Consider the following 25,843-nt stretch of genomic DNA (forward strand, 5'->3'; position numbering starts at 1 on the left):
ATTGAAGACACTGGTGGTTTAGTTGAAGTTAGACATTAACACCATTGGATTCAGGCTCAGTGGTCCAGTGGCTAAGTGCTCGCGCGGTAAACCAGTAGATCCTGTGTTCGAATCTCGCAGGGGGCGAGGTCGTGGATGCGCACTACCGAGGAGCCCCACAATAAGACGAAACGGTCGTCCAGTGCTTACAGGTTTTCCATGGTTGTCTAGCTCCAACTGACTCGTGATCTTAACCACTGAGATTACTATAATATCCACAAAACCCATTTGATATTAAGTAACAACATTGTTTCGGTATCTCATCACAGAATCTATTATTATTATTACTACTATAATACATAGAATACATTGAATATGGAACAAAGTATAATTATGTAATTCATATTAATTATAAAAATCATTAAATTAAAGTCTTATCTTAATCAATTCAAGTACATTATCAATAGAACTACCATGATTAAAACATTTGGAAATTATTTTTGTTTTTATTTTTATGTTTTTCATCTATTTTTTTTATAGTCGACTCAAAGGTCATCATAATTATTACTATATCAAACTTCAAAGTTGTATACAATGAACAGTTAACAACTACTGTGGACTTTTACAAAATGGTACGTTAATTGAGAGGATTTGAATGTTATGAATTATTTGTACATTTTAATTGTTGATTCACATATGATTCATAGTTGATTTATTCACTCATTTATAGTTGATCATTTCAGTTAAAATGTTCTATCTATTTGGAAGCTTATTTATTATGAACAATCAGAATTAAGATAAAGTTAATCAAAATCATGAACAGATTTAAGTTAAACTTACTTACGTCTGTTACTCCTCGTGAAGGAGCATAAGCTACTAGCTCACCAGCATTCTCCATCCAACCCTGTCCTGGGCAATCCTGTCTAGTTCTTTCCAGTTGTTATTTAGCTTTTTCATATCTGATTCTATTTCCCGACGTAATGTGTTATTTGGCTTTCCTCTTTTCCGCTTCCTCCTAAGGATTCCAAGTTAGGGCTTGCCTTGTGGTGCACTTTGATGATTTGCGTAATGTATGTCCTATCCATTTCCATCGTCTTTTCCTAATTTCCTCTCCAGCTGGAAGCTGGTTTGTTCTTTCCCACAGCAGGCTGTTACTGATGGTATCCGACAAATCGGTATTGAGTATCTTGTGTAGACAATTATTTATAAATACTTGTACCTTCTTGATGATGGTTGTAGTAGTTGTCCAAGTTTCATCTCCGTACAGTAGAACTGCCTTGACGTTGGTATTAAAGATTCTGACTTTGATATTGGTTGAAAGTTGTTTCGAATTCCATATGTTCTTCAATTGTAGGAATCTTAGTTAAACAATCATTGTAAATCTGAAAGTAGTGGACAACTTTTTTTTCATAGTATGGGAATCCTGAACAGTATGTATTCACAAACCCGCCACTTCAGAAACACTTAAACTCTAGACCATTGAGTTCGGCTCTAATGGTATATATATCCAACTTTAGTCATTCTACGATACTAGCAAACCATGATTCATTGAATGTAGTGGACACTCTTCTCAGGCCGAAAGTTTTAGAGTCAACCCTCGATGGTGAGGTCGTGGATATACATATGAAGAGTCTCAAACTAGGGCGAAACAACTGTCTAAGGCTTCCAGGTTTTCACTAGTTTTCTAACTTAGGTCGGTTTGCAATCTTGATAACAGTCAACAATCTCCACAACCCTCATACATATGTATAATCAACTAACAGAGAATGAGTCACATGATACAAAGTATCTAACTCATATTATCCACTGAACTTCATTATTCTGTATAAATCTACCATACATAACCCAATAAATGACTAGTTGCTTTTTTAAACTATACATTTCATATTCAGAAATAATTAATTAAACTTCCTTTAGCATCTTGAAAAGTGTTATAATCTAATATCAAAATTTTGAAATATTATAAAACAACTTATCAATGTTTGCTTGATAATTAACCTTTAATATAGTTTAATGAAAGAGTTCTTCTCTTAACAAGTTCATTCATAAATTTATCTGTAATCAAGAACGTCTTTGATATTAGTATAAAGGGATCGGTAGAGATGATAGAATTCTGATAGTCTAAGTAACTAGCTAGTTTTAGCTAGACCACTCTTAGAAACCTGGAAGAACTGCACTTCTGTTTCATTTGAGTATAAGGTTACTCAGCAGTGCATATCCACAACTTCACCATAAGGAGTCGAACCCACAACTTTCAATTTCACACACGTATGATTAACCTTTAAACCATTAAGCGGGCATCCAACGGTGTACATGCCTAACTCCAATCAATTTGCAATATTTCTCAAGCTTCATTCATTACCTACTGTAAATAACTGTCTCACACTTGATATTTCTTATATGCTTGTCAAAATACCAGATACGTATAGTTACAAATAAACAACTGATTACATAATTTCACCATGTAAATAAATAACAAACGAAAAGATTATATCATAAGGGTTTTTGTGAATATTATAGTAATTTCAATGGTTGAGATCATAAATCAATTGAAGCTAGATCAACATGAAAAACCTGGAAGCACGAAACTGCCGTTCAGTGCTTCCAGGTTTTTCATGTTGATCTAGCTTCAATTGATTTATGATCTCAACCATTGAAAAGATTATAAAACATGAGAAACATTCATTCATTATAATGAGTAAAAGATATGTGACTCCATTTAATTTAAATAGAGAATAATGAACCATCTAATTCAAATGATAACTAATTATTAAAGATTGTTCGTCATAATGTATTTATCATATAAAGAAGAAATAAAATCAGTTTATAAACCTTGTCCAAAGCATACTGGTAACGCACAATTTATGAATACATTATTCTGGTTGAAGATTTTTCATAGTGTTTATTAAGGATATAATTAGTAGACTTTCATAAGAATGATTGAATAGATTTGGCTGACTATATTACAAAGTCAATTATAAACTAACTATCCGGAATTGATTATGTATTAAAATATAAAATATAAATTTGATCACAGTCTTACTTTGCCTACATTATGAAGGGAACTGTACTTCAATACGATTTCAAAGAACTTCAGTGAACGATCTTTATGATGTAGATCAAATAAAGATTCCACATAAATCGTATATACTCCGTCGACAAATCTCTTTAATAACAGTATAGACAAAAACAAAGTCGAATAGGAGTGTTTCGGTTGTCCATATTTCATACATTCTCCTCGATAAGGATTGGAGAAGTCAGCTATACCTACTAAAAATATTATTCATAACAAGTTATAATCTAATCCGAAATAAATAATACATGGGGCAACAAAGAGACAGGCATTGGATAAAAACAATAAGTGTATAAGCAAAAACACACGGAAGCATATATGAGATGTGTTAGCGTAAGATTACAAGAACACGAATATAAGAGGTATATATACTGAAGCTCACAATATTCTATGGATAGGATAAAATTACAAGGATGGTAGAATTGACACAGTAGTAATACACTATCTGAGTTATTAAAGTCCGTCCAATTGTTTAGATCAGTCACATCGGTTTATAATAGCATAGAAGCGGTTACATTATTAATATATCGTACAAAGACAAGTGTACAAGAAAATGACTTGGTTAAATAGTATTGTAGTTTGTTATAATAAAATGTGTTTGAAATTTACCATGAGAGATGATTTTTAAGATTATCAATAGTGATTAGTCTCTAAAATTCGAGTTAATCAAACAGGATTTTCTCTGAATTCAATTACATAGTTTTTGGATGATTTAATTTCACAATCACTAATTCATTATGATCATCCATGGAATCCATGATCTATTGTGATAAAGTAATGAATTTCATTTATGGTTGTGGTTCACGTTTCCACAAAGTAAAGTACGACATCCGACTGTCTACTTTGAAAATACGAATCCTGGACAACCGCATTCTGATGAAGCATTATGAGAAACAACCTTATAAAATTGTCACACTTACCTCGTTCCTTGGGAACGACTAGGATTTCTTCTGGCAGCTTTACGACCAATTCTACAGCACATAATCTTTATGTGTGGTTTCCCATTCTGACATCAATGACAAAATGTTACCATCTTAACGTTTCTTACTGTATGACTGAACGATTTCAGCGACGGAAACGTTACTGGAAACAGCATGAATCTGAAGCAGTAATAGCGTGACTAGTCGGACTTATTGTTATCTAAATGTTCGTCATCACACAAATTATTGGCTTTTATATCAACATTGAAACAACAATAACCTGTAAAATCCTCTTTAGAACTATCGATATTATTCGACGACAGGTTTGCGAAGAGCAAGGGGAAAGGTGTGAAAAAATCTACTTTAATTCATGGGATGGCAATGAAAGAAAATTTAAAGCAGAGTCGGTTTAATGTTCTGGGGATGAACACTACGTTGCCAATTCATCTGAATGTAGTATAATCAGTGATAACGGTTAAGTTTTGGTTTATTTAGTCACTCAACTGTAGATATATTGGACTACTTTATATTATGGGATTATTTGGCGATATGACTTTTGCTATGTTGTCATTTTTCCTCTATCATGACTGAGTGCGCTACACTTGACACGTCCGTAGCATGACAGAGTGATATTTTCGCTGAAGAAAACTTTACATTTTTTACGTAATTCAGAAAAAACGACAGATGACGAAACGCTCCCTCCATCATGGATTACGTTAGTGTAAATAATAATCCCTGCCTCGTTTTTGTTGACTGCCAGATATAAGGGAAAAATTGACTGATGGTAATTACTCAGTAATTTGCATAGGATGCACATGTGCCGAAAAGAGACCGGTCAGTTTCAGTACTTAAAACCAAAACTGGGACGTTTAAGGCCTTCAGAAATAAATTAACTGTCTTCCGATCCTTCTGATGATATTTGTTACTTTTAAATGTAGTTTTCGAAATGCTCACTATATGGTGATTAAATATTTCAATGGTATTGTTTTTCTCTAGTCTGAAAAAAACAGAAATGATCAAAAAGTTTCAATATCTTCAAGAAGTATTCAGTTCATGATAGCAATATTTGGAATATTTTCATTTACACTAGTCAACATCACAGTTATTGTGAGACAATTTCATCCAAAGTGGAAAGATTCCCCAAGTTCTATGATATTACAAACTGGAATAACTCTGTTTGGTTTCCTGATAATCATATTTCTTGTTGTAATAAGTCAATTGAATGTGAGTGACTATGTTTGTTGAATCATACACTGTACATTGACCTGATTTGTTTCTATTCAGTAACCTTCGATGATAGATGGATCATGGATCGACTGAGGTGAGACATTGAGACCGTTGGAGACCGGCTGAATGGTTTGGTCGTTAGTGGTGCACGCGCGAAACCGAGAGTTCTGGATTTGAGTCCCATTCACAGAACCATTGGTGCACGCTCTGCTGAGGCGTCCCACAGTTGGACGAAACGTCCGTTCAGTGCTTCCAGGTTTCTAATGGTGGTCTAGGTTCGATCGATTTATGAATTCAACTCTTAAATTATATATATGTATATAATCATGAAGTAGTTTCTAAATAGACAGTGAAATTATGTGAACTGAAAAACGACCAAACTGAGAGTTAATAAAATAAAATTTGATTATAATATGGCTGTTGAGTTTGATCTCTATCGGTGGGGTTGTAAAATATGTGATCTTGAGTGATCTGACACCTAAAGGAAACTGTTGTCCATAGCTTCGTAGTGTCCAATAGGGATTTAATTTAGTGTCATTACTACCAGTACATTGTTTAAAAAAATCTCATTCTAATAGTTGACATTAGAATTACTCAATGAATGAATCGAATGATTTGATGAACTCTTAGGACTCCATAACATTAATGAATTTAAGTCAACTTATTTGAATAAAAAGAGCTTCAAGGAATACATATGTTTCCAATGTGCTTTTTCTTTCGTTAGAAAACGTCCGAAATGTTAATAGAAGAAGAGAGTAAACGTGAATCAACAGATAAAGTAAGTTTATTGATGATCGAAAGTTAAATTTGTGTGCTTTGTCATACATTCGATCACTGTTTTTAGTATCTTTACATATATGGAGTTCTAAGGTCGAATTACCTGCAAAATTGTGTGCAAATTATGGATCTGGTGGTGTAATGGAAGGACTTTAATACTCAGCAGAATTACTTCAATCAAATCAAAGGATGAAATGACAAGAAAATCATCTACAAAATAAACTGTTCCCAATGAAATAAACATTGTAACTGATAAAGTGGCCACCCTATTCATTTACGTCTGGATGAACATCTACTAGCTGTTTAATTCCACGATGTATCTCCGTTCTCATCAGTGGATGTGGATGATTGTGGATATACGCCCGATTAGGAAAGTCTTCAGATTTTGGATAGAGGGAATACTAACAAGACCACAGAATTTTCAGAATCTTGACACTCAGACCAATCAGAAATCAGTAAATACATAAAAATCGCTTCAACTTGTTAATAAATTAAATATATCGGGGACAAATATGGGGTCGAGAATCAGATCAAAGAGAGTAACAATCAAAATAACTATGTAAACAACGACAGGTTAAAGGTCATCAGTAACTATTCAAAATCAAGGTCAACAGGACTAGCCATCAAGTACCTCACTTCTCGTGCTGTTACGGATATGAGGGCTGGTGTCACTTCCCGGCTGTCCACACCGTGGAAGGGTATTTCTTGAGGAACCTGAAAAGGAATTTGGATTAATGTCGGCCTTAACGACCTGGGAGCGTGACCGAAGAGCCCATGGGACAACTGCTTGAGGCCGGTCGCGCACGGCCTTTTTGTGGGAGGTTTTTGACATGTTAGCTCCGTTCTTCAAAGTGCCTTACCGCCGGAGACGGAAATCCGTGAGATAAGGTGAGGTGTGACATTTTTAGGGTCGACCTTTTCTAACCCCACCCCTCCTTGTGGGAAGGCAGCATCGCTGTCATGCTGGTTGTCCGAGGGAAACACCTTACTGCTGTTACACCCCTCTACAGTCAGCAGTACGACTTCGCCCTCAGACCTTGAGTTACTGCTTTTAGTCTTACCGTTCTCCAATCGACCTGCCTGGCATGGTAGAACCTACAGGAACATATGTTCCAGTCAATATAGCTCTGCTGGGTCATCACGATAGGCAAGCCCGACCACCACGTCAAGGTAGCGGCTACGGTCGGGACCTCACTTCTACTGGAAGTTTGCGCTGATGATGTTTGGGAGAACAATCAAAGCTCCACGATTAAACACTCCAGCTCAGTGAACGAAACTCAACCACATGTTATATAGTGTAAATGCTAAGATTACCAACATACATAACATCAATATGAGTTGATTAGATGAAAAGCTTGACAATAAATTCGTTACACAAAGGATCCCTTGTTTGAAGTATATATACCTTTAATATTCCTACAAAATACAAAATTATATCTCCATATATATTTATATATTTCATTATAGGAAGTATTGGCTCGTCAAGAAACAAAAGATGATACATACATATTATCCGTTTAATATTCAATTTATCCAAGTAATTTAATTTGTTCAATTCATTTCAATGCATTAGGTATCTTTACAACGGTTATCATCATGATTTATCATATTTAATATTTTAAACATTTCATAAACAAATGAATTAATAAACTCCCTAAGAATTCATTATTATTTTTGCCTTTAAGTTGTATTATTTATTGGGCATTGGGTAAACTTAAATGAATCAAAACAACAATAACATAATCTCACTAGTTGAAATCATGAGTCATTTGAAGCTAGACCACCATGGAAAATCTGGAAGCAATGGACGGTCGTTTCAGCCTAATAGGGGACTCCTCAGCAGTGACCATCCACGATAATAATATAATCTATTGATGAAATAAATCATTTTTGTAATTTAAATCACGAACTGGTTTTAGCTACATTATCTTTAAAAACTTGAGGGTACTAGACAATTGTTTCTTCCTAGTATAGAACTTCTTAGTAGTGAGTAATCACAACACAATGCTTCTTGATCCCAATAAGATCAGTTCGTCATTTAAACTATGAAAAATCTATTATTTTCATAAATTCCCCCAACTCCATACAAATAAATAATCCTTAGAGCCTAGGTATATTAGAATCAGTAGTTTCTAAGACAAATATCAACCATAGTTGTATGAGACGAAAACCTTTGTAATTTAAGTTAGAGTTTACCATTTTAAAAAATATTTTTTATAAGGTGTGATCAATATTGGTGGGGTCATTTTTCTATTCACTTCAATTGTTAAATCATTTAAAGAGATGGTGATCTATTACATAATCAATTACGTAAATATTCATGATGGATAAGTGGAAAAACAGAGAAACTTAGTTCATAGGATGTAAGATTTCAGAATAAGCTTGTAAATTCCTTACATTACGATCCACTTCATTTCTTACATGAGTTTGGTAGCACTTTAGTTCAGTTTATTAGTAAAGCCACCTCTTCACTTAGTGTTTACACACTTGAGTAATAGGTTGGACCTGTGTATGGGAATAATGCATATCATTATCTGAAACGGATGATCAACTAACAGAAGAGTAAGAAAGACTAATACTGAAAAATTAGTAATACTTTTGTTTTACCGGAACGAAAAATAAATGAACTGGTAGAAATTAATTATGGACTATTATTAAATATATTCCTATTGGATAATTATTAAGTGAGTAGAATATATATACCTTTTATCATAAGCTTCCATTTGGCCTATTGGCTATTATTATACGATTTACTATTTTTAACTTATTCCCAGTTTATCAGTTACAGTATCCTACACTCACAGTTACTTCTGGTTTCATGAGGTCTGGTTTTCTCGTATATGAACCACGTATGTTTGAAATGTGATTCATGCAGAGAAAGCTGAGATAGTGATCTAAACTGAATGGGCTGGACTAGGCGAGAAACTACTACATCAAGGACCAATAAGGATACAGAGTTGTTTCAAGACTGGTGGTCATATGAGTCAGTATTCTGATTGGTGACTTTTTCATGTGATATTTGATGGGGCGTAGGATACAACAACTTTTAGCTTATTTACTTAAACGTTCTTTCCATTTAAAATGTTACGTAAATGTTTATCTGCTTTTTGGGTCTGTGTAGAACCAAGATTCTTATCTGTTCACATATGATGATGTTTGCTAAGGAGCTAGTCTTATAGACTTGATCTGATCTTTACTTTTAACATAAAGTCGTACGATGCAATTTTGAATCGCATATTGATGTAGATGTTTGTTTTGGAAACAAAATTATCAGAGCCATTAACATTATTAGGCTTCTATATGGTTCTCATAAATATACAAAGTACACATTCTGTACATACTCCTCACTGAATAGTCTATCTGTTTTTTCATTTGCACATATTTATATTTATATCCGACATTGCTGAGTAAACCTTGCTTGTATAAAAGTAAGAAAAATGACTATATAATATAGATACTATACTTACCATGTAAATATCCTACATATAGAACAGTTGATTAACTAATATCCCATCCAATTAAGAGTAATTTTGGGAAGAACATTTAGTTAATAATATTTTTTTGTAAACAGTTTTTCAATTTTTTATATCCTACATGCAACCCTTTAATATTTAACTAAATTTAGGAGGCGATAAATTTCCAGTAAACAAATGTTATATTCTAAGCATAGATGGATAGTAGCTAGAAGTGAAATCCAGAACGCACTGGATATACCTGCATACGAGGTGTAGGTATATCCAGCTGACCAGTCCCAAATAGGATGAAACGCGCCTCCTGAATTCCACTGCTAACTACCATCCATCTTCGTTTGTAATGCTTGTGACTTAAGTCAATATCAGGGTAATCTGTACAGGGTATACATATATCAATATGAGACTGATTAATTGCAGTCCTAAAAAGATTCAAATGAACAATACAAAATGTATTGAATATTATATTTCAACAGTTGAGATCATGAGTCAATTGAAGCTAGACCACCATGGAAAACCTCGAAGGACTGAACGGCCGTTTCGTTCCAGTATGGCACTCCTCATCAGTGCGCATCCACGACCCCGCACCCCGCGAGATCCGAACCCATGACCCATCAGTCTCGCGCCAGGCACCTAACCAACTAGACCACTGAGTCGGCATCCAGCGGTGTTAATGTCTAACTTCAACGAATCCACGAAGTTGAGCCACCGTATACCATTGTCTTCAGTGAGCTGATATCTCACAATAGACCTGCATGAACTCCTCAGGTCACTGCTTCTCACTAAAACCCCAGGAAATACCTTTTGAAGCCAGTCACCAGTGAGCATATGTTAATTAGCATCAGAAGGGGTTTTGTGGAGATTGTAGTAATTTCAACAGTTGGGACTGATAGGTCCTGAGTTCGAACCCCGCGAGGCGGGGTCGTGGATGCGCACTGCTGAAGGGTTCCACAATAGGAAGAAACGGCAGTCCAGCGGTTCCAGGTTTTCCATGGTGGTCTAGCTTCAATTGACTCATGATCTCAACTGCTGAAATTACTACAATCTCCACAAAACCCCTTCTGAATATTATATTGTTATTTGCAGTTATTTAATAGATATCCTTGTTGAAAATATAACTTAAAATGTTTGTTCCATTGAAAGATCATAAATAACATTCAAACAGTATGTGATAAATTCAGTATTAAATGTTGTGTAACGGATAGGAATCAAAAAAACATCAGACAATTATGATTCTTTAATCTGTAGAGCATAGTACAAAATAATTTAGTAAAGTATTTAGTTTATTTAAAGATGCTTTTCGATAATGTAATAAGAAGACAAAAATAATCAGAACTATGTGATGGTATATTAGAGCAATACATTTCGAACAATCTGATCTGATCTGTACTTGTTAAGAACATTTATATTATAAAAATTAAAGGATAACTAGACTGGAAATGGGGGTAAGAAGTGACAAGGGTAATAATAATAATAATAAAAATAACGTGTGGTCAGATTGTTCGACATGTATTCCGCTAATATACCATCACATAGTTCTGACAATCTTCGTCTTCTTATTACATTATCGAAATTTATGAAAGAGATTAAATGCTTTAAAGATGTTTGCTTCGAAAATGTTCTACTAGAATAAACAATCAGAAGATTTATGCATTATTCACTGTGTTCATTGTGTGTAAATATATTCACTTAAGTTTCTGAGTATATAATCTGTCTAGAATTTAACTCTTTAATTTGAATAAAGATGACAATGAATATATCGATGGTATTTGTAGTGAATAGTATTTTCATCCATGAGTTTCGAATTTCATATATTCGATCGTTTTGATGGTAAGAGTTTGAGTTCCTCCATGTTTTTAAGCTAATGTTTCATTCAATTTTTTTCCCCTAATTACATTTTATTTACTCGTTAAATGAACATTATGTTTCAAATACATTGTGTATTCATGAATTCAAAAACTATCTTCACTTTCATATAGTTATACAATAACAATTATAGTTAAACGTTCATAGTTGTTCATTGTCAAATATTACCATTGAACTTGGTAAGTCAAATCGAATCACTAAGAATTGGAACTAATTCTATTTATTACAATTTACTGATGTAAATATACTTAACCATCTGGCTTTAGATGGTTGTACAATCGAATCACATTACTGACATACTCAGTAAAAATAAATGTATTTGTTATATCTGTTATACTGACGGATGAACTAAGGAAGATAAAAATGAATTTGTGGACAATGATAGGAAAATCGTTGACAATAAACAATCGATAGAACAAAATGTTAGCTACTCATGAAGAAGTTTTTTTTGGATACTTCTTTCTGAAGTTTGTACTGAAAATGGTTTCTAGAAATTAAACTATTTAGCACAAAGAACTCAACTTCATCCAATTCTTCTTTATAAATTATAAATTTTCCCCCATTTTATTTGTAGTGGATTATCTTTGAGACGATTCCTTGGACTACTTATATCACTCGCCCTGATAACTGTTATTGAATAAATCTCAACAGTGTATAAATTGCAGGAGGCAACACGAAGCACCGACTACAGATTATTGTTGAATAACACAGATCACTAGGTCACAAGCACACCAAGAGAATTCGAGCAGAAATGTTAATGCGAGCGAGTGAATACATATATGAACTAAGAATCGGATAAAGAATAGAATGAAAAGACCAATAAATGAATAAGATATAAATACACATAAATGAAAAAGCGAACGATTCATCGAGCGATTAAAGCAACTAACATTTAAACAAATTACATGGGATATGTGCGTAGGATGTCACATGTGATCAAGCGTACATGTTCATACGGACATGGTAATAATACCAAAATATACAAATTGTTATTGCACGAACAATACTGTCTGTTAGATAAGTCTATTGAAAGACTTAACAAAATTAAACGTAAACAAATTGAAGTGTACGATGCGTGTTACATATTTCTCCTTGTACATTTAGATTGTATACATGAGCTTAGAAAAAATAAAACCCCTTTCAAAGATAATTTAATAAGGGTAAAACAACAACATATTATATATTTCAATTATAAAATGAATAGAATTCATATATCCCAAACTTATTTCATTACTTCCGAATCTAAGCTTTTTATAGATTTTATGCCATAGATGTTAGTGAGGTTTTAAGTTTACTTGCTCACTGTGAAAGTGGTTTAGATCATCTTTGATAGTTGAGGATTAGTCTCAGTTTAAATATCATTGTGTAACTCAAATGTTATTTCATAAAACTTAACGGAGTTTTACTACAAAAGTGAATGTAATTACAACGAAACAAGCTCATTGTGTTATTAAAGGAAGAAATGAAAACAGCATTCAGAAAAAATTCGTATCACTAGGTGAAGTTATAAAACCCTATAATAGTCTATTGAAAAATAAAGAAAAGATCATATCATAAAGTGCATGGAAACTTCAAATGTTATTGTCATAATTAAATAACAGATTAAACAAACTACCTTTGTACATAAAGGTTAACTTTGTACTTCTGAATCTCTGAAGCCTTTCTTGATCTGTGATTCCTTTTGAGCTTGATTATTTGACCATATAGATGATTTTGAAAGATACTTTAAAAGAGGCAGTTTGATTAGAATTTCAAACATATTCCAAAATTAAATTGTTTATTGTTTTGAATTCCCCTTTCGAAAGGTAAATAGGTTAATCCTAAGAGATCTGTTTAGAAGTATATCGAAAACTCTTCTCACTAATAACAATTATATTAAAAACATATTCTATATACACTTGAAACTGCTGTCAACTTCAAAATTATTCTAATGCAGTTTATTTAAAAAACATTTGAACATAATATATTTTACAAGAGGATGAAAAAAACAGTACACATACCGATTGTAACTTCTTCATTGTTGGCATGATCAACGGCTAGATATGCACTCTACTAAATCACAAAAGAAATTATCCGTTTCATTCAAAAAACCCTCTCTATTCAAATAGTTCATGAATTGAAATATAGATTATAATTGCTTTTCAGTTAGAACTAAATAAGTGACTTTATTACGACCATTTCATTACTAATTAATAGGAAAAATAAATCCGTAAATAAAAGTTTATTGGTAGAGTGGGGTTAATTGAAACTATAGAATTTTCATATTTTAAATCTTTAGTTGATTGGTGTCTAGTTTCAAGACGTGACTCCTGAAATTCTGTACAGAAGCTATGACCGGTAGAGTTCAAGCATATCATGTGTGGAATAAATGTCCACCCCAGGATTTGAAAGGTGGCCGCCTGATTTCATAAGCTGATTGGAATTATACATGTACACCATTGAATACGAGTTCAATGATTTTGAAGTTAAGCATTTCAGGGCTAAACCGAAAGTTCTGAGTTCGATCCACAGTAATAGAGTTATTTGTTCGGCAATGAAACAAAAATGATCAACTATTCGAGATTTCATTACTAAAGTTAACAGTGAATGAGCAAGCAAAAGATTATCTGGTAAAGAAAGAAGAAACGACTGGAGCGAAGAAGTTTCTTTTCAATTAGTTTTTCATCATGGCTCTACACTAATAATGAAATAATACTCATCGAGTGGATAAGTTACGTAACAATTATATAATCACATATCGACTATAAACTAACATTGAGTAATTGAAAGAAAGAGGATTAATTATAATCAAAGTATCAGAAGGGGTTTTGTGGATATTTTAGTAATATTTTAATAGTTGAGATCATGAGTCAATTGAAGCTAGACCACCATACAAAACCTGGAAGCATTGGACGGCCATTTCGTCCTATTATGGGACTCCTCAGTAGTGAGCATCCACGATCCCGCCTCGAGAGATCAAAGTAATTATTCGAAAATCAAGCAGTTATCACGTTGCATAATATATAAAATGGGAAGAATGAACTACAAAATATTTTGATAAATGGTCAGTAGTATAGTAGTTATGTAAGAAACAAAAGACGAATGTTGAGAATAAGTAAAATACAAAAAGTACAAAAAAAATGGAAGAAATACGAAAATAGATTATCAAAGTTCTGCTACAAACTCCCCTATACCAATGGCCAAAGTTGCAAGAGTGGTCGTACAAACTTCTTTCGGATGCAAAGGTTTGATTTGTGAACATGAATTGCAATAGCTTTAGCAATGTGCAATCTCACATTAGAGTTCTGTCTAATCAAAATGAAGTTGTATAGTGTATTTGAGAATAAGTTTCAAAATATTCGTAAGTGCAATAGATTACAAATTAAGTCTAAGATTTTCAATAACCTACATATTATTCAAAATAATATGTATTAAGTCTAGAAAAATTAGCTAATTTTTTTCATAAAACGACAGAATTGAACTAACCTGTGAGTTTTATGATATTTGAATCATAGCTAATAATAAATTACAAAGTATTTCGTCTTGTTTGGGACTAGTTATCTGAATTCCTGTCTATATTACTGTTTATATTCATCCCAAAACTCGAATCAGGATGGATCAAAATTTTATTATGATTATTAACAACGCAATAATACAAAGATAGATAGTGGCTAGCGGCAGAATCCAGGAAGCGCGTTTCGTTTTATTCGGGACTCGTCTGCTGGATGTACATGCATCCTGGAGTTGTTGTTCACTCCGGGACTCGAACCCAGTACGTCCTCTTCAAATACCAAATGCACATATGCCATCAGGAGACTGATCAATTGCAGTCCTAAATAACAATGGGGAGATATAAGTAAAACAATACCAACTCTCGGATGCAGGTACATTCGGCTGATGAGTCTCAAGTAGAACGAGACGTACGCCTGAATTCCTTTTCTGGCCACCATTCATCTTTGCTTAAAAAGCTTGTGACTTAAGGCTATATCGAGGCAATCCTCACATGATAAACATGTGCCAACATGAGACTGATCAACTGGAGTCCTATATAACAGTGGGGAGATACAAGTAAAACAACACCAAGGGAATAATACAAATGTTTAAAAATAACTCATGAGTATTATGCAATAATATTCTGGTCAATGAACTGTATAAAGACAAACACCATAAATTATTATTGTAGTCCTAATTTATCTGTAGTTAGCTGGAGACATTCTTACTTTTATTATTAAACTTAAAAGTTTGCACTTGAAGCTTTCCTTTACTGGCAAATCTTTTTAATTCAGTCTTTTATTTTCATAGGTTAGAAACAACCAAGTCAAACACATCTTTGTACAACAATGTAAACAGCTGAATCCTTACAAATTGTATGTATTGTTCTTATAGGTTACGTAGAGTCCTATTTATGGAACAACTAGTCAACTGGAAAAAACAAACAAAACTAACTTTTCAACTTTAAAATGAACATTACTATGCTCGTTTACATAATTTGAAGTAACAATACAATACTTGTGCATTATGATAATCAAACAAAAATCCAATGTGATTACACTTAATTAAAATAATTGAAGGCAAATAACATTGTTCATAATAAAATAAATATAATTTAAATATAGAGACTTAAGATTAAATGATACATGTCAATTTGTTTAGCATAAGTTCTATACTGATATATTTTGGTAGCTCATTGTCTATTTTGTTTATTTGCCATAGTAACAAACATAGATAACTTCTTATGTCGTAAATTAGTGCCGAAATTCTTCAATGAAAAGTGGCCACTTGATTTCATAAACTGATTAAAGTCATACATGCACACACACTATGTATATCCTGAACTTTGTACAAACTTCAGTATTACTTAAAACTGTTAGAACGATTATGTAGTTGTTAAAAACAGCCACTTAGTATAAGTAGCTGCTTATCCTTTAAGGGCTATCATAAACTTTTAATGTAATACATTTTGATAATATATAAATTTAATCATTTGATAATAATTTTTATAATTACTGATTAACATATTGTTAAATCTATCGATTCATATAATTACACAATTGAGATACGCGCGAAATAGAGATTTGTCTAAAAAAGTGGTTCTTTATTGAGTAATATACATAGACTAGCTACAAACCTCAATTTGTGAAGCATCTGTGGAGTTTGCCATGTATGTAAGTCTGAAATGAAAAAAGGCTTCTTGGAACAATAATATACAGAATAATTACAATATACGATAGTGCAAATAACAGCTGATAACTGTGTCTAAACTTGATAGTAGTTTATGGCATGGGAAGAACGCCAGAGCCTTTCGAAGCTGCTCGCCTTTTCGTTTCAACGACCTTGAACGGCCTGACAAGACGCGGTCATTCCGTATTTCAATTGCCGTAGGTTTGTTGGGTTGCATGTGTAACAAGTTTTCTCATATTTAGGTCATCTTTTGCTGCATCAAAAAGCACAAAGTAATTGCCAAAAGCAATAATTTAACGTTCTCTGTTTTGTAGTGTACATGTTGGCTCTGTTGTTGCTTCGTAACTTGATCCGTGATCTCAACTGCTGTAGTAGACCTCAACGAAATGTCAAGTCACCGGCAAATCTTAAATATTTGTAGAACTTCCTTGGGTTATTATTGTTTCAAAGAATAACTTTTTCATATTAATGATTTTTGTTTGTAGTGCTTCATGCTCAAGTGACATTTCAGTGGACATTAGCGATGCTTTTCAAAGTATGATACTGAACAAGCGTTTCGCATGCTGGGATGACTTTGATAGCGCGCTAAAAGAGTTCCAAAAAGTATGGATGAATCATTTTATCCCTTCTCAGACTACCCATGCTCATTACATTCACATGGAAAGCAAGTTGCTGAAGGATGTCAGGTTTAAATAACTGTTTGTTACGTTTCACTGTACATTTGATCATAAGCGTAGTTGGGAATGTTTGAAAGTGAATCAAAAACCGTAAGAACTTTAACTAATATCTTACGTTGAAGGTCTAAATTCCTTGATTGCCAGTCAAAGTTCCGTGTAAGACTGGAGGAGCAAGGATATGTCATCAAATCCTACAAGGTGCTCCACAATCATCCATGTAGTAGTTTATGGATGGTTTGTGATCCATGGACAAGAAGATTGTCGTCGGAAGAGAAAGAGAATTCGAAGCCAGTCATTTTGCAGTCCCGGTCAACAGATGAAGTTATAGAAAGTGTCAAGGAGAAAACTGGTAATGTGGTCACCGCTGCTGATGTAAAGACTATGAAAGCTAAACTCTCGACAGGTAAGTGTATAAAAATATATTTCAGGTTGTTGTACTCGAAAGCAGGTAATGGATTTGCTGCGACAAAAAGGTGAAGTGAGGGACCATTTAGAAAATGGATATGTAACGAGAATATGTTTCAGTAGTTATGACCAAATACACTTGCACAATAAATATCCAGAATTTGTATGTATTGATTCTACTTATAATACCAATAATAAGATGTGATTATGCTTTTCGTTGTATTACATTTTGTAGATATTCCTTATTCCAGTTGGTTGTGACGGATAATTTTGGTCGAGGACGTTCTGTAATGTTTGCTTGGACGCGAAAGGAAATGCGTGCAGATGTAAAGTGGATTCTTGAAAAATTCAAAGAAATCACGGGAGCAACTACACGAACGGAAACATTTGTTATGGACTGCGGACGAGCAGAAAGCGCGACTGTCCGTATCACACACGGTCATGCAAACATTATTTTGTGCGCTTTTCACGTATGTCGCGCTTTCCGCAAAAAGGTACACCAATGGTTGTTTACATAAAATTGCCCTTAGGCACACGACAAAATATTGAGAACGTGCGTAAGTCGATTGGTAACCGCAGAAAAGTTTGGAAGGTATTTTTTTAAATGTATTTATTCAGTAGATTTAACCAATATTTCAGAATAATTAACCAGAGAGACAGACGAATAGGCCAGTATCTATCTCGCTTTTGGATGTCGCGTAAAAGTATGTGGGCGCTTGTGTTTTATAGCAGTGTTCTAACTCTGGGCAACAACACGAATAAGTGTTGAGTCGCTTAATTGCCAAATAAAAAGATATGTACGCAAAATGGACAGTTTGCACAAATGTATATACAAGGTTTTCAAATGGATTACAATGACATCGTCTAGAAGAAGTGTTGAAGATACAATAATGGCCGGAAGAACCTGTAAATATGATGTTCCACAGCGCATACTTCCGTCGCTAAACATGCTGACGCCCCTCGCACGTTTAAAAGTCTTATACGAACTGAAGAAAATGCGTCTTGCTTACGTGGAATATGAAAACGGTGACTGGTTGTTTACGGTTGACTGCGGACAGCATTATGAAGTGGATGTAAGCACTTGTGAATGCAATTGTAGAATATTTGTTACGTGTCAATATCCTTTACGAAAAGGCATTTGATAGCGTGGACAGAACAACACTATGGAAACTTCTTCGACACTACGGCGTGCCTCAGAAGATAGTCAATATCATATGGAGTTCATATGATGGATTAAACTGCAAAATCGTGCATGGAGGACAGTTGACAAAGTCGTTCGAAGTGAAGACCGGTGTTAGGCAAGGTTGCTTACTCTCACCCTTTCTCTTTCTCCTGGTTATCGACTGGATCATGAAGACGTCAACGTCTGAAGGGAAGCACGGGATACAATGAACATCTAGAATGCAGTTGGACGATCTAGACTTCGCAGATGATCTGGCCCTTCTATCCCAAACGCAACAACAAATGCAGGAGAAGACGACCAATGTGGCAGCAGCCTAAGCAGCAGTAGGTCTCAATATACACAAAGGGAAAAGCAGGATTCTCCGATACAACACAGAATGCACCAATCCAATCACAATTGACGAAGAAGATTTGGAAGATGTAAAAACCTTTACGTATTTGGGAAGCATCATTGATGAACAGGGTGGATCTGATGCAGATGTGAAGGCGCGGATCGGCAAAGCAAGAGCAGCATATTTACAACTGAGGAACATCTGGAACTCAAAGCAACTGTCAACCAACACCAAGGTCAGGATTTTCAATACAAATGTCAAGACAATTCTACTGTATGGGGCAGAAACCTGGAGAACTACGAAAGCCATCATCCAGAAAATACAGGCGTTTATTAACAGTTGTCTACGCAAAATACTTCAGATGCGTTGGCCGGACACTATTAGCCACAACGTACTGTGGGAGAGAACAAACCAGATCCCAGCGGAGGAAGAAATCAGGAAGATGCGCTGGAAGTGGATAGGACACACATTGAGGAAAGCACCCAACTGCGTCACAAGACAAGCCCTCACATGGAATCCTGAAGGCCAAAGGAAAAGAGGAAGACCAAAGAACATAATACGCCGAGAAATGGAAATAGACATGAGAAAAATGAACAAGAATTGGGTGGAACTAGAAAAGAAGGTCCAGGACAGAGTGGGTTGGAGAATGCTGGTCAGCGGCCTATGCTCCATTGGGAGTAACAGGCGTAAGCAAGTAAATCGATATCCTTGCCGCCATATGCTACTTGCATATGTTAAAAGACGAACTATTACAGGTAGGCTTTATTAATTATAAAATATAAACTGTATAGCTCATCAACTTCTTAGGCATTGCAGCAGATGGAAGTTACATATTACGCAGAACTTCCAAAATAACACAACAATTGCATCACCGAGACGGAGTGATGAGTACATAAGGATTCTACGACTCCAAAGAATCTATATGCATCACATCATTGAGAAATATGGTGAATGTTTCGCGACGGAAGTTGAGAAAAAAGTCAACAATTATTATTTAGGAATTATCAATAACTTGTAAACTTGTTTTTATGCCGCAGTATTAATGATGATTCAATAAACTTTTGCATAATTCTTATTTTCCTCTTATTCCTACTTTCATGGGGATGAGTACCAATAATATTCACAAGTGTCTGTAAGGATTAAGAAGACATAAGTGACGCTACTTCCACGTAAGGTCTTATAGGTTAGGCACCCACATGACATATTTACCGTCGTTGGATTACGTTTATTATCAAATTAGTATCAGTACCTATGTAGACTATAATTTCATGCGATTAGTTCTGCTTATGAATTTAAATAAAACCAGAAAAAATATTGATGCAGAATAGTATGCATTCATTATATTTCGTGGTTTCTCGTCAGCTGCTTACAACCAAATATGTATTAGAATTTAACATTGAGGTATGAAACAGTTGACATAACTGAATGTAAAGAATTGGAATAACGTAGGTTATCAATAATAACTATATACATATGTATATATGCAATAACCGGCCAGAGGTTATTTGTTGTTAGAATCAAGGAAACATTAAGGATGGGTGGTGTAATAATCGAGTAGAGTTCAGAAACAGGTAAGTGTTGTGAAAATTTTATAGGTAATAAAGGATTCGTGGATTTAAAAACTGATGAGTTGGGTTACCTAATAGTTGAACAGAATTTGAAGAGTTCACATAATTGAAGAGGATCAAGTGAGTGGGTGTAAGTGACAGTGTGGTTTAAGAAATCGGTAACTAAATATGAAAAAATAAAATGAAATATTACGTAACCCATCTTATTGCTTTTTAATTCCATGAATCCACGAATTATAATGAATTCACATTATTCTGCATCAATATTTGTTCTAGTGTTATTTAGACTAATTATACATACTTACACGATTTATAATGTAAAACACTGAGTATAGTTGTAATATTTATTTTTAATTAATTCATTAGATGAATGAAAATGTCAGTAGGCAATATAAAACACAGTTATCGCGAACTTGTAAACTGGTTTTCCAAAAGATCTTCCATAGTCACTAATTCCATAACTTGTTCACCGGCTTAGACTTTATCACAAAGCTTTGAGGACCTTAATAGCTTCATATAATTCAGAAAAACAACAAATCAGTCGTGAAACAACACAACCAAACTTAGTTATCAGTATCACATTTAATAAGTGATTTCGGATTCCGTTAATAGAAATTCATTGATTATCCTTACAACAGATACATCAAAAATTAGTGTTAATTACAATTAAGTTCAGTTACTATGCTAACAACAAACAGGCATCGTGCGACTTATGACGAAAATGTGACTGACTAACGTGGCAGTTATAGTTATTTTATGCACAGTTCCTTGATTCAACCTACATTTTACAAACAACTATGAACATCCAAGTTCAACACCACCATAATTAAGGACGTGAATGAAATGCAATAGGAATGCAGTGCAGTAGGATTTCAAGAATTAACTCATTAATACTTGTTATTTGATTCTAGTTCTTCTAGGGTTGTGTCGTATCGTACACTGACAGCTTCAAATCCCCATCATATAACTATGAACGACTCACTATGATAGTAGTTTGCTTTATACCATTTTTATGATGCCAATCGCTTACCTTTGTAACGTGGAGTCGAGTTGAGATTAACTATGAACACCGCTACCAAGAAACACGTGCCAAATAAATCAGAAGGCGAAAGTTGAACGTAACCAAAGAAACCCATAAAATCTCCGAGAAGCCAAATACCAGAAGGCAATTAATGGACCAAGTCGATGTTTATTTGCTGGCGATCTCGTGGCATCGAAAGGATACCGAGATCGTGCCAGGATACAAGCTTGGTTACAGAACGTAACCGAATTCGCGCGAAGTTACAATCAAAGTGTAAGTATAAGAATGGAAGCACAAAATAGCTGTCATTAGCACAGTCAAACAAAAGCACGTTAAAACAAACACTGGTACAGTTGGTTATAATAATAATAATTGTTTTTATTAAACCAGTCGTGTTCTCGTGATAAATGTGAGTCACTACAGGAGCCCCCCGCTAGAAAAGGTTTACACTTTCGATAAATAGCGGTTTAAATCGTGAGACTGATCGGCTGACGAGCGATTGTAGGACGGAAGAATCGGCGAACAGGAAAGCGATCGTTGATCGTCGAGTTGCCAACGAAGGTCGTTTTCGGAGAACGGTACCAGGAGCGATGTGCTGTATGTATTGCTTGAGTTGGCATGCTACACCAGAGTGGTTTGTATCCAGAATCTGAAGAGGGCGTTCGTAGGGGTCCGGACCAGAAACGCTGCAGACGTAGGACGAAACCACGTTGAGCCAAAAGACCAGAAGCGACCGTAACGACCATGTTCGAGACCAAGCGTATGCCAAGCATTCGAAACCAATATATCGACTGAGTGCGTTGACAAGAGCATGGGTGGCCAGTCCAGCTTTCGCCAAAGTTGACTGAAGTCGACGGAACCAAACGGAGGTGGTCAAAGGCGTGGGCTCAGGAAACAAAAAGAAAACCAAAAAAGAGAAGAGTGTAGCATGCATGTAGCATAGGAATAACACTACACCGTATCGGTTGTTGACTGTGCGACTAGTCGCGGAAGCGTACGGGTAACCGTACTCGGCGACCGGAACGTGAGACGGCAGTCTCGTTCGTATCGCGTGAGCCTGTAATCTCATCCGAGGTAAGAGGCGGCGTGGTCTGCTGATCTGGACGTGAGACTATCGTCTCGTCCGTAGACGGTGCAGATGACGCGTGCTGTTGACCGGGATGTGAGAATGAGGTCTCAGATGTATCTAGCGTGGGACCTGAAGAAGATTTAAGGATCCCGCTAGGTTTAATAGGTCTAGCATTGAATCTCAGGTTACCAGATAGGGCACTGTCATCGACGTGTGCTGGTTTGAGACGATCAACGCTGACGATCTCGACGCGTCCATATCAATCAACCTTGAAGGTCTTTTCGTGATGAAAGATCACGTGAAAAGGGCCTTCGTAAGGTTGTTGCCAAGGTTTGCGTACCGAATCTACTCGTACAAAAACATGTGAACAGGTAGATAACTCTCTCTCGAGAGCGACCTGTCGATGTTGTATTCGAGTTGACACCGGAGACAGCGTTCGCATAAATGCACAGTCGATCGACGTAGTCTGATTTACCGAAATTAGGTCTGCTCCGTGGTGTGAATTCTCCGGGCAGACGCAATGTCGTGCCGTATACCAGTTCAGCGGCGGAACATTGTATATCTGCCTTCAAGCTCGTTCGAATACCTAAGAGGACGAGCGATAAGGTTTCGTACCAGTTGTCGTTCTCGTGTGCTCGTAGAGCACTTTTAAGTTGGCAATGAAACCGTTCAACTTAACCATTTGATGCTGGGAGGTAGACGTTAATGCGTATGCGGATGCATTTCGTACCAAGCAGCCGGGTCAGCGAGGAGAATAGTTAATAGGGGAAAATTTTTCGGATAAAGCGTGGAATTCATCATCACGCGAATAAAAAGTAACAAGGATTCGGTACACATACATGTGAGTCTATTATATTAATACTATTCTTATCGTTATCCGTCATGTCGAGTATATTATATATTAAAAAATATGAAAATATACGACAGACGTGGATAGATAAATCATAGACCCACCGAATTGGCTTCTTTGGAAGATTCGACCAGAGATTGTGTCGTGTTCCAGGATTCGGGTCAACAGTTGTCGCGTGTTCCAAACTTTGGGATCACCAATTGTAGCGTGGCGTCGAGTTGAGATTAACTATGAACACCGCTACCAAGAAACACGTGCCAAATAAATCAGAAGGCGAAAGTTGAACGTAACCAAAGAAACCCATAAAATCTCCGAGAAGCCAAATACCAGAAGGCAATTAATGGACCAAGTCGATGTTTATTTGCTGGCGATCTCGTGGCATCGAAAGGATACCGAGATCGTGCCAGGATACAAGCTTGGTTACAGAACGTAACCGAATTCGCGCGAAGTTACAATCAAAGTGTAAGTATAAGAATGGAAGCACAAAATAGCTGTCATTAGCACAGTCAAACAAAAGCACGTTAAAACAAACACTGGTACAGTTGGTTATAATAATAATAATTGTTTTTATTAAACCAGTCGTGTTCTCGTGATAAATGTGAGTCACTACACCTTAATTGCTTCAACCTACAGTTTGCAAACAGCTACCAATATCCACTTTCAACACCACCATATTTAAGGACCTGAATTATATGTAAAAGTTTTTAATGCTCATTTTTCCATAAAACTCTGATTATGGTCTATTTTTGACTTCATAAACGGTGAATTTCACTAGCCTAAACATTCACACAGGTTGTCAACAACAAGCATGTCAAACTACTAATAAACTGCAATAAACGTCATGTAACAAGCAAAAACATTAAGAAAATTATTGTGAGACGGAAAGAAAACTGGTTATACCTGATAAATGACGACATCCCAAAATCCTTGATAATACGTTACACGCGCGCGAAAACCCATGGCGTAACAGCCTGACTGTGCCTAGTTTTGTAGCACGTACTATTAGCGTTTACTTGCAAGCAGGAGAGATCTGAAACACAACACAACAGTCAGGATCGGTAAATACCACTGAATTAAGAACACGGCGTACTGGCACAACAGAGATATATTTAAAAGTTGAATGACGCGGTTCGAGTACAAAAGGGGAAGCTTATTACAAAATGGGTGTATTCATTGTTCTGCTGGTTCAGCTTGCGCAAGGCTTGTTCCTCTTCTTCCAGTACGTTTACTTTTTGTTGCCCTGCAATGTGGAAAACAAACCCACATTAGTAACGTCACATGTAATGATTTTTAATACTGTTACAGTTTATCAACAAGCAAAAACGGAACCAAGAGCAAACAATATGGAAACCGCTGCATTTAAAAAAGAATTAAACAACCATACAAAATTGTGAATAGCTGCTACAAGGGTTGAGAGAAAGTGATTATTATGATAAATATAATATATGTTACAAGTATATGTAAATATTTTAGAACATTACTTTTGTGACACAACATACGCTAGGAATACAACTATTTACTGAATATTAATAAGTAGTATAAAACAATACACAAAAGAGTTGAAGGAGAGAGAATAAGGACTCAGAACTTAAGCAGACTTAACACATATCTTTTTGTGTGGTAATTATGAATTCCCTTTAATAGATGACTAAAGTTACACATAACTTGTACTGAATTATAGTATCATGTGAATTATATTCATGAAGATAATTTTATTTGATTGATTGGAAAACTTAAATGGAATGGTGTAAACAAACCGTGTAAAACAATTGAGGTTATTTTACAATTGTTTGCGCTATGAGAAAGTAATGTGAATAAACCTATGTAATTTTGACGTTTGAAGTTAAGAAATCAAGTTTGAGAAGTCAATCAGTTTAGATCCTAAGTTGTCCAGAATAAATTCTAGTTCACCTTTCTCTGTTGAATAATGAACAAGTTATACATCTGTTCATTCATACTATCCTGATTCCCCTGCTCATCGATCCTAAAACATACACATCCTTCAAAATTATTCCTACTCTGATTTAAAGGGAACTAACTTTCGAAATGAATCATTAGTGGGAGTTTGATTTCTTAAGACCTAGGCTTCTTAGAATCTTAACTAAAGTAACTCTGAAGCCCTGCTAATTTTCGATGGTTAGATGGAATGTAAAGATGCGACAAGTATTCGGAAATTAGCAACGCCTTGTTAATCGAAGCATGCTAACCCAGTCAAATCGGAAACCGGAAGTGAAGAGGTTCAAATTTACATATACCTCTAAAAGCGC

The 25,843-nt window shown here is 35.2% G+C and overlaps 2 protein-coding genes across 2 annotated transcripts; one reads left to right on the forward strand and one right to left on the reverse strand.

Annotated features, from left to right (window-relative positions):
• The first annotated feature begins 584 nt into the window (after positions 1 to 584).
• On the forward strand, positions 585 to 24,181 carry MS3_00002788 (uncharacterized protein). The gene is made up of 8 exons (XM_035731509.2): positions 585 to 611; positions 4,969 to 5,196; positions 5,924 to 5,977; positions 7,444 to 7,513; positions 7,550 to 17,075; positions 17,106 to 17,239; positions 17,272 to 17,552; positions 17,578 to 24,181. Exons 1-4 carry the CDS (start codon positions 609 to 611, stop codon positions 7,495 to 7,497), a joined length of 339 nt encoding a protein of 112 aa, XP_035586022.2. The 5' UTR covers positions 585 to 608; the 3' UTR covers positions 7,498 to 7,513; positions 7,550 to 17,075; positions 17,106 to 17,239; positions 17,272 to 17,552; positions 17,578 to 24,181.
• On the reverse strand, positions 20,969 to 24,040 carry MS3_00002799 (uncharacterized protein). Its single transcript, XM_051210427.1, has one exon. It carries the CDS (start codon positions 22,724 to 22,726, stop codon positions 22,091 to 22,093), a length of 636 nt encoding a protein of 211 aa, XP_051073167.1. The 5' UTR covers positions 22,727 to 24,040; the 3' UTR covers positions 20,969 to 22,090.
• Positions 24,182 to 25,843: the final 1,662 nt, after the last annotated feature.

The sequence above is a fragment of the Schistosoma haematobium genome, chromosome 1 (assembly GCF_000699445.3).
Source record: "Schistosoma haematobium chromosome 1, whole genome shotgun sequence".
Taxonomy (NCBI): Eukaryota; Metazoa; Platyhelminthes; class Trematoda; order Strigeidida; family Schistosomatidae; genus Schistosoma; species Schistosoma haematobium.